Here is a 14911-nt window from a genome sequence, read left to right as displayed (position 1 = left end):
TCAGCCTTTAAAAAGGAGGAATTATGGCTTCTGGACAACAAGAGAAAAACCACTGCTATTTATTTTGCCATAACAAACCCCAGTTCCAGAAGAAATTAAATCTAATTGAAAGACAAAATAGTGCATTTGGTTTATTGAGCAATGCTTAACCAAAATCAATGCTTAAAAGTGGAAAAATACATGTAGTTTTGCAGATTGCTTGTTATACCATCTTGGTATCTACGAAACTAGGAGCATCAAGGCCAAATACAGGTATGAGACAGAATTCACAGTCCTCCATCCGTATCTCATAATTGTACAAGAGAAAAAAAGCCCTCAGTTTCCAAGTTGTCTCAAGAATTGATATTCTCAAGTTTCACAGAGTATTTCTGCAGCCACAAGTAGCCATGAAGTACACAGGTAGCTTACTCCATGGGTCATAAATAGGTAAGACTAGATCTCCCTGCTAAGTTACATAAAACCCACTACAGAAAGGTCACTGGTGGTGTTCAGCATGTTTCTGCTCAGATTGTGACAAATTTCAGTGATCTCCCATCTGAACGTTGTAAATGACTGTCAAGATTTTTATTCACAGATTTCTGCTCAAGTCTCAGGTGTCTAAAACAGTACTGCACAATCTTGGAGCCCTCAAGACATTCATTAAAAATCCTTCTGTGCTTTAATTAAGAGTTGGCTGTCTTCATGAAGAGCCATGCAAATAAGGATAACCCTAACTTTCCATGTCTAGGTGTTTATAGCACAAGTATCATGAAAGTCACTTCCCTTGTTAGGATTTAGCACAGTCATGTCAGTACTCATACTACGCTTCTGATGACACGTGTGTTTGCTCCCACTCTCTTCCCCTCTCCTTTAACATGGGACTTCCTCAACACTGCAAAAAGAGCTCGCACTTTGGCAACATGAAGGCACAACACCAAAATGCTACAAAAAAGAAAAAAAACAACAAGCCCATATGTGTACCCACGTATGTACACAATGTGATCCATTCCAGAACTTAAGGGCTTGTTCTCAAGTGCTGGCAGTACCTGCAGAGTTGGCCAAGTTAAACAAGGTTCAGCTTCTCATCACTAGCAGACCCTGTAGAAAAGAGGTTCCTCCTTCCCTCACCCACCCATTTTGACTCCTGCTAACAGACCACTCAAGCAGCCAAGAGGATAACGCATTTAACTTCTTAGAGTGACTCCCAGAGGTGAAAATCTCACCCTGCCTGTAATGAATCACACATGTAAGCCTCACCGATGTGCCTATTATTAACAGTTTAATGTGTCTCATGAATGCATAGTGAAAAATTACTCTTACTATGGATTTGGGATATATGCTTATGTCTAGCATGTGCAAAGGAATGAAGATGGTATGTAATAAAGAGAAAGAAATTTAAGTTAGAAATATATGCAAAATTATTAAAATTCACAGAATATGACAATCACCTCAACATCAACATCCAGTATCAACACTTAGACAAATTTCATTTGTATGTAGATATGCACACCATTTCCAAACAAAAGAAATCTACACGTAATTCCTGCAAGAAATGTCCTAAACACAGTCTGCTTGCCATTTTCCTAGGAAAGGAATCTACTCAAGAAATTACTCAGTACTACACTGAAGAACTAGCATGCAATTAAGATGCAGTATTTCTACAAATTCACTTGAGAAAATAATATGAAGCCTCCTGAGTCCTATTTTAATCCAGGAACAAAAGAACACTGCACTTATTCTACCATCAATATGCGTAAGCCACTTAAACATCACGTTTGTTGTTGAGCCAGTTGCACAGTCCTGATTTGGTTTAGACCACAACTATGCAAAGTTTCCAGAAAATACAGCAAGTATGTATGCTGATAGCCAACACATTTATGCTGAGTATTTGGTACTGCAGACAGTTTTATTAGAAACCACTGTTATTTTCCCTGCGTGAGTCAAGAGTCATATTCTTTAAAAATAGCACGTAAATATAATTTTTTGGAAGCCAGCTACCACTGCAGAACAACATAAGCCGCCTTAAGAAACCTTTGTCACAGACACAAAGTAATGTTGTGAATGAAACACATTAGTCTGGCTAAAACATTTTCCCTTGGTCTTTGCTGTAGGTACATTAGACTTCTAAACAGACAACAGTATGTCCTACTGTTTCCTACATACAGTTAGATCAACACAGGATCAGGCTGTGGCTCTACTGGTTTGAGAAGAATTTTCACAGGGACACACTTCTCAGCAGTGACAAAATGTGATCTTCCTTGATTAATTATACTGACATTATACCAACAAAAGTTCACTACTTTCCAGAAGAATTTTCTTAACTAATTTTTCATAAACCAATAGATTTTTAAAAGTTTGCTTTTCACTTCTGGATCAGTATACAAATAGATACAACAAATGACACCAAGGAAAAATGTTTTCCACATAAAATCTAGATCTTGGCTATGCACATAAACTCTCACAGATAGCAAGAACAACATGATTGAAACAAAGATTCTATTTAAGCTTCAGGATTGAGTTGAACTTCAAACCTTCTGTCTATTTTGTGTTTCAGATTATCACACTGACACCCACAGAGAATAAAATGTTAAAACAATGCTACAGAGAGACATCACAGTGCTAGACAAAGGTCACAGGGCAAGCAGACAAAAAGATGCTAAGATGACTTGCAGATCAATACTTCATCTTATATGTAACTCAATACAAGGGACTATTCCCAGTCTCCCTAGGGAACAGTAAGTGTGGCTCTGAAGACTGAAATACTAAAACAGCCATTTCAAGACTGCTGCAATTGATTAAAATGCAGACTACCTCTGAAAAGTGGTGGTCCTACTCAGCTGAAAACCTGCTTAAGTAATTTTGTAGTCAGATCAGTTCCCTGATCCAATTCAATCCAGACCTGCAGGAGAGCTCATGCAAAGACTGTAACAACTGGTTTGCCTAAAGACATGGCTGTTTAAAGCACTCATAAAAATTCAGCCTAAGATTTAGGGCAAACAAAACAAAACTAATACTGTTGTTCAAACCATAACTTCTGAAAGAAAGCACGCAACAAGGCTTTATAAAAACCTGCATCATTTGAACTCCCAACAGGAAAAGTTATTTCAGCACAGCGACAGCAGCGCACGAGAACAAGCTGGCCAAGAATAAAACGAGACTGAAAGTTAAAAGGTTTCTGACCATCAAAGGCCTGATGTCCTAAGGCAACTTTTCAAGAGAAAGAGCAAAGTTGAAAAACCAAGACAAAAGCCCCAGCTAGTTTCATTCACTAAGTTTTATGAAAGTTTATCTAATATTATGCAGGCTTGTCAATGACCTAAAGGGCTATTGCCTCTTTTGGAAGCTATGAAGTTCTCAATGAATTTCAGACAATAATGTTTTCTTTAACAACAGCCACTGTTTCAGCCTCTTGGCTAGAACAGCTAGCTTGTTTTTGACCATTGCATACATGCTAAGGAAGGAAAAAGGGGAGGGATGATAAACGACTGAGGAAAATCCATCACTTTTGCACCAAAGTGCTCAAGGGCATGTATAGCAATGGGGCTCTGCTGTCTGCAGAGAATGGCCACAAATCCCCAGCAGCAAACCAGCACTTCATTAGCTGTAGCAAAGTTCTCCAAAATCACATGCATGAAGTGAATCATAGAATCATCAAGGTTGGAAGAGACCTTTAAAAGATCCAGTCCAACTGTCCACCCAGCACTACCATGGTAACCCCTAAACCACTAAAACATGACACCTAGCACCAGATCCAAGTGCCTCCAACATCTACAGGGATGGTGACTCCACCACCTCCCTGGGCAACCTATTCCAATTTCTAACCACCCTAATGGTGAAATTTTTTTTCTAATATCTAATCTGATTTTCCCATCTTAAGGCCATTTCCTCTTGTCCTCTCACTGCTGTCACAGTAGAAGAGAATGCCCCCCCCTCACTGCAACTTCCTTTCAGGTGGTAGTAGACAGTGATGTGGTATGAGTAACAAGAATGACCCAGCTGTGTCTCTCATGAGGGTATTTCTGTGCCAAACCTTTTGCCATTTCCAGAGACAGATCAGAATTCACAGATTCTGAGAAAATTACTGTCATAAAATTGAAAAGCACCAAGAGAGGGAATCTTTCTACTTAGTCTGAAGCTTTTCCTGCTAATTAAGACTTGTTGTCTTGGCAGATTCTTCAATGCCTGTAAAACTTCTCAACCCTGAAGTTCTCCCTCTCTCTGACAGGAACAACTGATGTAACCTCTGCTAACAAGTTACTGGAATAGCCAGAGCAAGTTGGAACTGCTGAACATCAATATGATTTATGGTAGTTCTGAATGTATTTTATTTTGCATTTATTAGCTTAAATGCTACAAAAATTTGGTCAGAGCTTCCGGAAATAGCTCTTGTTGAGGATATAAACTATCAGCTGTGAAAGAGCTCCAGGTTCCCATAATTTTTTCTCTCAAAAATACCTTCTAAAACCAAAGGTGAAAAGTGCACTTTTGTACCTCTCTTACCTATCAGTGCTGTTTCACAAAAGACTGTCCTCATTTGAGACAGCCTCAAACAGTCATTATATGTATGGACTGGATCATCACACCTGTCAAGCTCAAACTCTCGGCATTTTCTGTGTTGCATCAAAATTCTTTTTTCATTCTAACCAATTCTCACATGAAAGACTGGCTGGTATAACTTGATAAAAGTAATTAACTAGAAAGTTCTGATACACCAGAGCAGGAAATTACCAACAAAGATCATGTTGTTCAGATTTCTTCGTTGGAATTTTGAAAAAATTACAAGATTTAGCCTACTTTAACATTGCTCACTTCTGTCAAAAATATTTTACGAAAATTATTTTTGACTCAAGTTAGTTAGTTAGTCGCAAGTCAGAATGACAAAACAAAAAGTTTTCATACCAAAAGCATGTTCTGTTTTAATAAACTGCTTCACTGTTACCATTCACAAATAACTAACTGAAACGACTCTTTATGCAGCCACTTAAGAAATGCTTGAGACCTCAAATACTTTCAGAGTGGGAAAATGCTTTTCCAAATCTTCCCATGTAACTCACTCCTCACAGCACAAGTGGCCTGCATGGTGTAGGCACACTAAAGAGCATTGCCTGTGTCCGCACACCAAAGGCAGGGAGCAGGGCTGGTAGCCTGCTTTGGGCACTGCACTTCAGGAGGACAGAGGCAGTGTCCTGACTCATCACACCACTACAGCACTCACAGAATGTATTGCCTTGGGTTTTGCTGATCGATAGGCTGCCTCTCTCCACAACTTCCATAAAGGGTCTGTGTTTAAGGAGGAGTTTAACACCACATAATATGCACATAAATATCAATGAATGAAAGTCATTAACTTGTCAAATCTTGGCAAATTTAGTTGCTCAGTAGCTTATAGGCTGAAGTACATTTGGTGTTCCAGCTAACCTTTTCACAAGCTTACCTTTTCACTACAAGCTTCAGTGTCTTGTGTGAACCTTTCACCAGACAGATAGCTTCTTGTCGGAAGCCAGACAGGCCCACATCATTGATGCCAACAATCTCATCCCCAGCCAATAACTTGTCTACAGCTGCAGCTTTGCTCCCATCTTCTATCTGGGGGAAAAAAGAAAAAAAAAAAAAAAGTGTGTAACAAGTGGCAGAATTATATAGGTTGCATAGTGTCACCTTTAAAAGAAGCTAATGAGCTTTCAACACTAGCTTCAACAAAAATTAATACAACAATTAAGTTCTTAACATAATTAAGAAGGCACATTAAAAATCACTATAAAGAAATAGTAATTATACAGAGACAATTAGAATAGGAAAGAAATAAAAGAGGAAATCTCCTGAGAAAGCTAGAAAGCTTGAGGGAAATCTGGAAATAAAGGAAGAACTTCTTTGGTGTGCATCCACTAGAACAGGTTGCCCAGAGAGGTTGTGGAGTTTCCCTTCACTGGAGGTATTCAAGAACTGTCTGGATGTAAATCTGTGCTCTGGCATGACCCTGCTTGAGCAGGGAGGTTGGACCAGATGATCCACTGTGGTCCCCTCCAACTTGTTCCATTCTGTGATTCTGTGAAAAGCATCTGTCACCTTGACCTCTGTTCAATACTGAACATGTAATCATACTTGCAAATAGAGCTTTGGGCAGGCATCTAAAAATCTGGTTCTCTAGAGAAGGCAGACAATAATATTAACAATTTTGTTGATAACATTAACACACAGCCAACTTCAAAGATCTGGCATGCAATGAAATCCCCAAATACAGCTTAATAGGCTGGCCTAGAAAACGAAGGTGTTTTCATTAAGAACATAACATTTAGGAAAATACCTGAAAATTTATCATCCATATAGCTAATGAACAGCTCTGGCATAAAAACACAGTGATACTAAGGGAAATTCACTGGAAGATTATTTTGCTGCCACAGACATCTCTTGAATGCATTAAATTTTTATACAACTGTTCATAACATGTGGCAAAAACACAAGATAAATTAAAGATTCAGGCTTTTGCAATTCTCACCCCAATTAAGTTAAAAAACTCCACGTTACAAGCTACCCATTTTCAAAATTTAAATCAAATCTCAAAAGCTTGATCAGACAGATTAACAATTATCAACAGTTTGAAGTGATTCCAAATGATGATTACAAGAATGTTATGAGGTTATGCAAGGAGAAAATTAGAAGGCCCAAAGCCCACCTAGAACTTAATCTGGCTACTGCTGTAAAACACAATAAAAAATATTTTCATAAATACATAAGCAAGCAATGGAAGGCTAAGGAAAATCTTTATCTTTTACTGGATGTGTGGGGACCATCCCTCTAAAAGACGGGGCACTTAGGTACATGGTTTAGTGATGGACTGGGCAGAACTAGGTTAACAGCTGGATTCTACAATCCTTAAGCTGTTTTCAAAACTAAACAAGTCTGTGATTCTAAGTACAGCTGTAGGTATTGAACACTTTGCAATTCAATCCCTTGGCCTTCTTGTTTCTTCCTGTCTCCTTTGCTGTCGACACAGCCTCTGGCTTCTGAGTTGCTTGGCTTCATGATCTATGTACTTAATTTTATTGCTCCCTCACTTGCTCATAATCCATACCCCCACATTCTCCTATACATTTGACACTTTATCTTCAAAGACTTTCATTTATGTCTTCATTATATTTTACATTGACTACAGTATCTCTGAGTCCCACATTATTAAATGCCAGCAAATTTACAAAGAGCATCACCCTTGTAATCACCCTAACTGCAGACAGCTTCATAAAGAACTACCATCTCCTGAGGCACCAAAGTCTATCAGCAATTAGATAAATCCAGAGGAAAGTAACCTCATGAATTCTGGAGCTCACAGTACAGGTTTTAGAAAGAGTCCAGCAACAAAAATATAAATTAAATAACCTAATAAAAAAAGCAATATCTCTAGATGAAAGTACTTTAGGATGATTTCACAGAGCACTCAATCTCATTGCAGGCACATAAATGCTCTCTTTATATAAGTTCATGATAGATGCTCTTAAAAATCTTCAGGCCTGTAAACCTAAGCCAAAAAGAATACTATGAAAAATGCTTAGTCTTATAACCCACTCTAAAACACTCCTTATTAACAGTTATCAAGAAACTTTATTTACAGAACTTCTGATCTTAAAAAAAATCAAGGTAATTAAAGACAGAGCAAGATTTACACCCCCATACATCCAGATTTCAAGTCATGACCTGTCCTCTGACGTGCTCACATAGCCTCTAAGCATCAAGAATTTACCAGAATACCAAATTATCACTGCAAATTTTCATTAAGGTTGGAAACAAAAGAGAAGCAGTGGAAATTGCTTATACATAAGTGAAGATTTCAGTTCATAGATGTCAAGTGTAAAGCATGCGTCATATAAGGGACACTGAAATCAGGCTGGGCAGAAGAAGAGAACAGGCAGCCTGGGACACGTGTCTGTAGCCCAAGTAGGTTAGAAGAGTGGCACCAAAAAACATTAAGAAAGTCAGAGCTAAATCACTAGAATAGCTGGAGGAAGGTCAAGGCGGGGGGGAGGGGTGGTGGGTGTTGGGACAGGACACACATGGCAGGGGCTGAGAAGGAAAGTATCCTGGAGGACTCTTCAAATTCCAAATGTAGATGTCAAACCATTTGCAGCCCTTATGCCCTGAGCAAGGCACCCAAACATAATGACAAGGCTGAGACACCCCTGGGCCCCAAAACATTTTGACAGGACCTTTTTTTGTATGTTTAAAAAAAAAAAAAAAAAAAAAGGCGGGGGGGGGCAAAAATCTGTCTCCTAGGGTTTGAAGGAATGTTCATTGTTCTCAGCAAGCATGTTTGTTTTTTCTTCAGGCTGGCAATGCACTGACAGCAGGGAGTATTCAGTTACCCCCTGAGTTTTAATTTCATCAGGGAAACTACACATTCCACACAAAGCAAGCTTTCCAAAGAGACTCTGGCTGTCCAAAACAACATTAATAAAAAAACCCTCAAAAAGTATTTAAAAAATCAAAACCTAAACACAAAGCTGAAGCCATCCTCATGAAAACTTCCAGTGGCTTTAAGATCTTGTCATCAGATCACCTACAGGTAGTGAGAATAAAAACTACACATCCATTTACAGTAGAAGTCTTTTCAAGCTGAATAAATTTAAACATAAAGCATTCATACTCAGATCCCCAAATGGCCGTACAGATATGATTCTACTTGACAATACACTTTTAAATGGAAATGGGAAAGTTAGACAGGAAAAACACAATTTCTCCTGTTACACTAGAAGTCCTTCCTTTAGTCGTAACAACTAAAACATTACACTTTGCACGCATATAAAGAAACACAGCCAAAAATACCCACGAGGAAAAGGCCTCTTCAAATATACTGCTACATTAACCTGCCTTCTTTGTGCAAAACTGGACAAGGCCATTCCAGCTTCTACTTCAGGTTTTCTTCTGGTTTATTCGTTTTAACACTTATTGTCTTTATTTATTCACCCATCGAATAACTTTCCGTCTCACCAGGCCTCAACTAGAAGCGTAAATGCCAACCAAAATACATAAACATTTTACAACTAGCAAATACACACAGCTGAGCTGTGTATGCTGTGTTCAGGATTTAATACAGCTTTTAAGACTGAAGCCTGTATTACTTATCTACCTAGCATCAATATCTTTTAGGATTTCAGATGTCCAGAAAAACTAGGTCAATAGCTGAAAAGCCTTGAAAATGCAGAGGGAGGTTTTAAGATGAAGTCTTTCAAGAGCAGTCGGGAAGAAGAGATCTGCCTCAGTCACCTTCAGCTGGCAAATACCACTGGATGGAACCCAGCAGGAACTGAGCTCCCATAAGCACACACATCTCAGCGTTTTAATAGCAACAGCAGGAAACAAAAGACATAGAAGAAAAACAATCAACACCTTATTTTCTTATAAATAACAGGCATAAGCCTTCAACAAACATATACAGTTACACAGCTTATCTTGAATGAGCAAGGGTTCTAGAAATGCCCTCAAACCATGCTTTTGTTATGTACTGAAAAATCATACCCTCATAACTGTGCTAAATTAACAAGTGTAAACATGTTGACTTCCTATCCTTCGCAGTGATGTTGGTATGCTACCAAAGAAAGTGTTTTCAAAAGGAGATGAAAAGGATGTTTGTTGACCAAAAGCATCTGCTTAGACAGCCTGCACCTCTCACCCTGCTGTCCCTGATAACCTCCCTACAGTCCCAGGCAAACTTTGGGATCTGTGCATCAGGGAGGACTGTGAGTGTAGACTTTGCCATCATAACAGTATCTACATTAATTGTCACATCTTCCCAAATTTACTTTTGGTTGTATCACATCTACAAAACAGGAAGAAACACTGATTCAAAATGTAGACACGAGGATTTTTAAAAAATTATTGAAAAATACAGCGCACACGTAAACCTAGTATGTGAAATTCCTTCTGTGAAAAGAAGATGGAGCCATCAAACATGGAGAAAATGTCTAACAGCCATACAAACATATTCAAAGAATATTTGCAAGTCTGTACTCCCCTTGTAGGTAATAAACAGAGAAGAGAAAATAATGGCCTATCTTTCCAGCTTTGAATTGCTGCAGTGTTGATGGGGAGCACCAATTCTAGCATGTGACCCCTTCACTTCTGTGTTTATCAGGTCTGATGCTTTACTTAAAATACCCACATTCCTCTAAAGGCACCTGTATAAACAAGCAGGAGACAGGTTGGGGAAATGCTGTGTCATATGAGAGATCTAGTTTTGTTTACAAAGCCAACAGTTTCTTGTCCGTGCCCTCTCTGGACAGGGTGGGAGACGGGATGGAAACCCAAACCCACAGACAAACACAGGAAAAAACAGCACCACTTATCAGCATTCTGCTATCAGCTGTGATAAACTATTTTATCATAATTCATTTCTTGTACAGCCAAGAAATGTTTCCGTGGTTGTTTGCATTATGAGCATCTAATACAGTTTTTCCACAAACCTAACAAATCTCTGTAGAAGATCTTCAGAACAAATAAAATGTGGAAAGTGTCAATTACTTTGATTTGCAAAGAGTTAAATAAAGGAGAAAAATCTCTACAGTTCAAGCCTGGCATTTGTGTAATTTTAAGGAATGAACAGAAAAGTAACAGATCTGACCTAAACTCCTAACTGCTGACAAATCAGCTACACACTCTGCAAATGCATTCCTGAGGGGCAAGGGCTGCATTCACCAGCAACACTCACTGCTCAAACTGAGGCAGAATAAGAGGGGTGCAAACTCCAACAGGACCTAACTGGTCCAAAGACAATGGTGTGCGTGTCTATGTAAGGCATCACACACAGGCATGCATACACTAGAAGCTGGGCAAGGCTAATGCATTTGACTTTATACCCCTGTACATCTTTCCCACCCTACATGGACTTTGAAAGAGACTGTTGGAAAGACACCTGGCAGGGAAGAAACTCCAGCCCCGTTTTACAGATGGGCTCAGAAGCATCTATGGAAACAAGGCCCAAAACAATGCAGCATGGCTGCAACAAAGCAAGGAATTCCACACAAAAGTTTACATTAATGGAGAGTACCTGTAACCCTGAACCACCTCTTCCCACAGACTGCAGGTTAAATAATCAGCATTAATTACTCAACATGAACTTTAAACACCACCATATTAAAAAAACCTTGACAATGGGCTACCAACTTGCAAACTCTGTGCCTATGCAATACTATCCAATATTATTAACTTGGCAATAGCTGCACTTTGATCAGGCAGGTGGGTCTCTACTGCATTTGGTGACACTAACTTAGCACAGAAACCAGAACTTCCCTTTTGCCTGGTATCATAAATTCACACCCCACAGCCATTGTTCATACGTGCTCTTCCTGAGATTATCTTTAATCATAACAGCAAACAACCTTAAATTTTAGGAATGTTTAGTCCAGGACAATGTATTTCCGTAACAGCAATTTCTTTCTTCCCTAGACCCGAGAGAAACAGTTCATGGTTACTGTCACAAAACCACTGAACAGGCAGAAAAATCCCCCTCAACAAGCTGCTCTTTCGAAGTGTCCCCCATTGTGCTGCACAGATCTTGAGCTGGCAGAAGCCCTCCCTTCTGTCAACAAGTGATTCTTAAAAATCAGAATGGAAACATTTCTTTAAAGGGTAGAGTTCAGTAACAGGGCACAGTCTATCACAGGCTTTTCTAATTGCTAGTTATTTAGTGTATTTAAATATTTGCATATTCACCCAGTAATCTTTTCCTTTCTTTGTTGTTTTTAGCTTGGAAAAAAAGCATATTTTGAAAAGTTGGTAGAGTTCTTTAAGTACTTATTCAGTTTTTATAATGGTGCCCATGCCACTGTTTTGACGAAGGGCTGCCATCACTGCCACTAGAACAGGCCATTTTTGTGGGGGATTTATTACAGCTGTAAAAACTGACTCCAGGCTGAAATCTAACTTCAGAGTTCCCCGTTCCAGAAATGTTTAAGGTATGGTAACACATCCACCACTTCTCTCTTTAACAATTCATACAGAAACTGATTAATGTTTTAGTTCAACCTACATTCAAAATAATACCTACCATAAGCCTGTGAGAAAAATCCAATTATAAATCATCAGTTACTATTTCTAAAGAGGTTACTGTTATTATATCTGTTTCTTTAAATCACAGAGCTATTATGGACTGAAGACCGATTAAAGTACTTGACGTTAAAAATTTAATGAAACTTTCCCCCAAGAATCAAATGATAACAAATTTCCAGATGAAAAGTATCAGGAAGAGAAACTTCACATAGATTTGTAGGTTTTAAAAAACTGAACATCAGATGTTTATTTTTAAAGTTTTTTTTCAAAGTGATTCTATTGTTTCAGCAACAGAAGTTGGAAACTTTTCATTAGTGCTGAACAATTCTACTAGAAATAAATTTATAACAATTTAAAAAAAAAAACCCCAACAAAACCCCCAAACCCACAAACCCCCAGAAACCCTTGATGTTTGGAAAGCATAGAGGTAATGTATTAAAAAAAATAATAAAATTAAATTTTTTTTAAAAAAAGCAGGGCTGCTGAGCCTCAAGAACTCAGCTGGGGTTTTTTTTTGCCATTAGTACCTAAGCTTTACAAGTTACATTTCACAGCTTCTAAATAATATTTGGACATATGCCAGAGCAGCACACCTGCATATATTCCACATCTACAAAGCAACTGAACACAGAAAAGCTGTGGTATCTGGAAATCTTTCTATGCAAGAGCTCCTCTAGGGCAGCACAAGTCCCTCAGGGAAGCTTCCTAACTCTTACAGTCCCCACAACACTCAACTGGCACCCAGGCCAGAGCAAAGCCAAAACAGACCCAGCTTACCTGGAGTAAGAATAAGGCCAAGACAAGAGTGGAAAAGATTGAAGTGAGTGAAGATTCTGGAAGCAGGGGTGATGGCAAAAGACTGTTTGTAGTGTTAATCCTGAAACTGAACTCCAGTGCCATCCCTCCCTCACACCAAAGCAACACTTCCAAAGCATAGCTTAAATTTTGGGGTGTTTTTCCTAGCATATCACCAACATCTAAACACCTTCCTACCGCTGTTTGGTACAGCATTCATTCAGAAAATTTGTACACAAATTATTCAAAAATTACTGAGAAATAACTCCCATTTACTTTTAGCCATGAGTTTGGTTTTGCATTTTACAGAAGCTAGAATAGCACATTCAGCCCAGAGGAAGCCATCTGTAGTCACAGATGCCTTACACTGTTTTTAAACGTATTTTGCTTTCTTTTTTTTTTTATCTCCCAAATGAAAAAAATAATCCGTGTAAGAATGGCGTGAATAATTGTGCTATGAAAACAAATAGCCAGTTGGCCAAAAGAGAACTGTTTTCTCTATATGCAGTTTGCTTACTCTAACAGACCTCCTAGCAGAGAAGTTTGATAGGGTTGGATTATCCATATTTACTTGTCCAAGTTTACTTATGGATGACTATATATATAGGCTGTTTATGTATGCAATCTATGCAGTTAACATTAAGCATTTTTATAGGTCTACATTTTTGTACTTTCAGCTATTACGAACAATGATAAAATGGTTTATACAGAGGTTATAGAAACAACTTGTATTTTATCAGTTTCTAACTGATAACAGGAACAGACTTCCAAGAGGAAAAATATGACCTGACAAAGTAATCTTTCTGATCGTAAGGTTCAAAGTTTTTTACTTTGCAACTATCATATGCTTTCAACAACGCTGGTTTATCTACCTTCCTGTCCATCCCAGGAAAACAATGTCATCGTTTGCCAATGTGCCCTTGACAAAAACAGACCAAATCCAACAGCCTACAAAACCACTGCATAATTAGGGAAAGGGTAGGAGTTACTGACAAATCAAATTTAAAAAAAATCTTGGATGTGTTTGTATGATCACGTAGATAGGACTGTGCATTAATTAAAAAAGTAAAAAACCAGTTTCATCAACTTGCAGTTTGTTTGTGAAAGACTTCAACAGGTCTGAGAGACAGACACTGAAAGACTTAAAAGACCTAGTGGATGGCAACAGTATACTTACCAAAAATAAATTTAATCTATTTCATTCAGTCTATCAGCCTAAATGAGACCTTTTAGAAAAATTTCAGTTGCATCTATGCCTATGTCTACAGATCACCGTGGTTTCAAAAAAAAAAAAAAAAAAAAAAGAAAAATCTACACTTTTAGACACAGGTAGCACTGATTAAGACCCAGCAACAGGAAAAAAAAAACTGCTTCACTGCCGGTTAGTTCCAAAAAGCACTGTGATGGGTCTGCCAAAACCCACAGGAATTTTACAGAGTGTTAGGTTTCCATTTTAAATACTTTCTCTTGAACAGCCCATTTTTAACGGAATGCTTATCTTGACTTACTCATACCATTACTTGGTTTTAATCACAGCTGCTGTTTGGGATCCTCCATTTTTGTCATAGCACAAATGCTCACTTCTGAGACAGTGAGAAAGTATAACATTTCCCAAAAATTCCTGTAATCACATTCCTGAAAATGTGATTTTATCCCAAAATAAAAGTTATTTGTAATAGTAAATAATAAATAAATACTGCAGAAGTGTTTAAGAACCCACTACTCTGTAGTGGAGTGAACAGAACATAACATTCATTACACATCTAAACAAAAATCTAGCAAACAATGAGAATGACCTGCTCTCATAATAACTGATAGCAATTTCTTCAGCAAGAGTTCTCCACTTTGCAAAACTATTCAACTTTAAAGAAAAAAAGAGGCTCACTAAGGTGCTGAATTTTAAAGCATGTGTTTGTTGATTCCCTCACTCACTCCTCTGCAAAGAAAACAAACAAAAGACTTCAAAAGAAGGATCAGGCTCCTCCTAATATTTGAGTGCTTTAAACTTTAACAACAGAATTTGTTCTTTACATTAACTTTTGATCTCTGTTCAGAATTGATATGCGCATTCACCAAGTATCCAAATTACAGACTGAAGGTG

The 14911-nt window shown here is 38.2% G+C and overlaps 1 protein-coding gene across 4 annotated transcripts in view; it reads right to left on the bottom strand.

Annotated features, from left to right (window-relative positions):
* The window catches only part of SHROOM2 (shroom family member 2), a 120095-nt gene that overhangs the window by 67167 nt on the left and 38017 nt on the right, over positions 1 to 14911 (bottom strand). For 3 of the 4 annotated variants that reach the window (XM_066176800.1, XM_066176803.1, XM_066176799.1), the window contains exon 2: positions 5414 to 5565. In XM_066176800.1, the coding sequence (XP_066032897.1) occupies positions 5414 to 5565 (152 nt within the window). The remainder of the gene's footprint in view (positions 1 to 5413; positions 5566 to 14911) is intronic. The other variant, XM_066176801.1, reaches the window with a different exon arrangement.

Source organism: Chamaea fasciata, unplaced genomic scaffold, assembly GCF_029207755.1.
Source record: "Chamaea fasciata isolate MVZ Bird 193981 ecotype frontalis unplaced genomic scaffold, bChaFas1.0.hap1 SCAF_2, whole genome shotgun sequence".
Lineage (NCBI taxonomy): Eukaryota > Metazoa > Chordata > Aves > Passeriformes > Sylviidae > Chamaea > Chamaea fasciata.
This window is presented reverse-complemented; position numbering and strand designations above follow the sequence as displayed.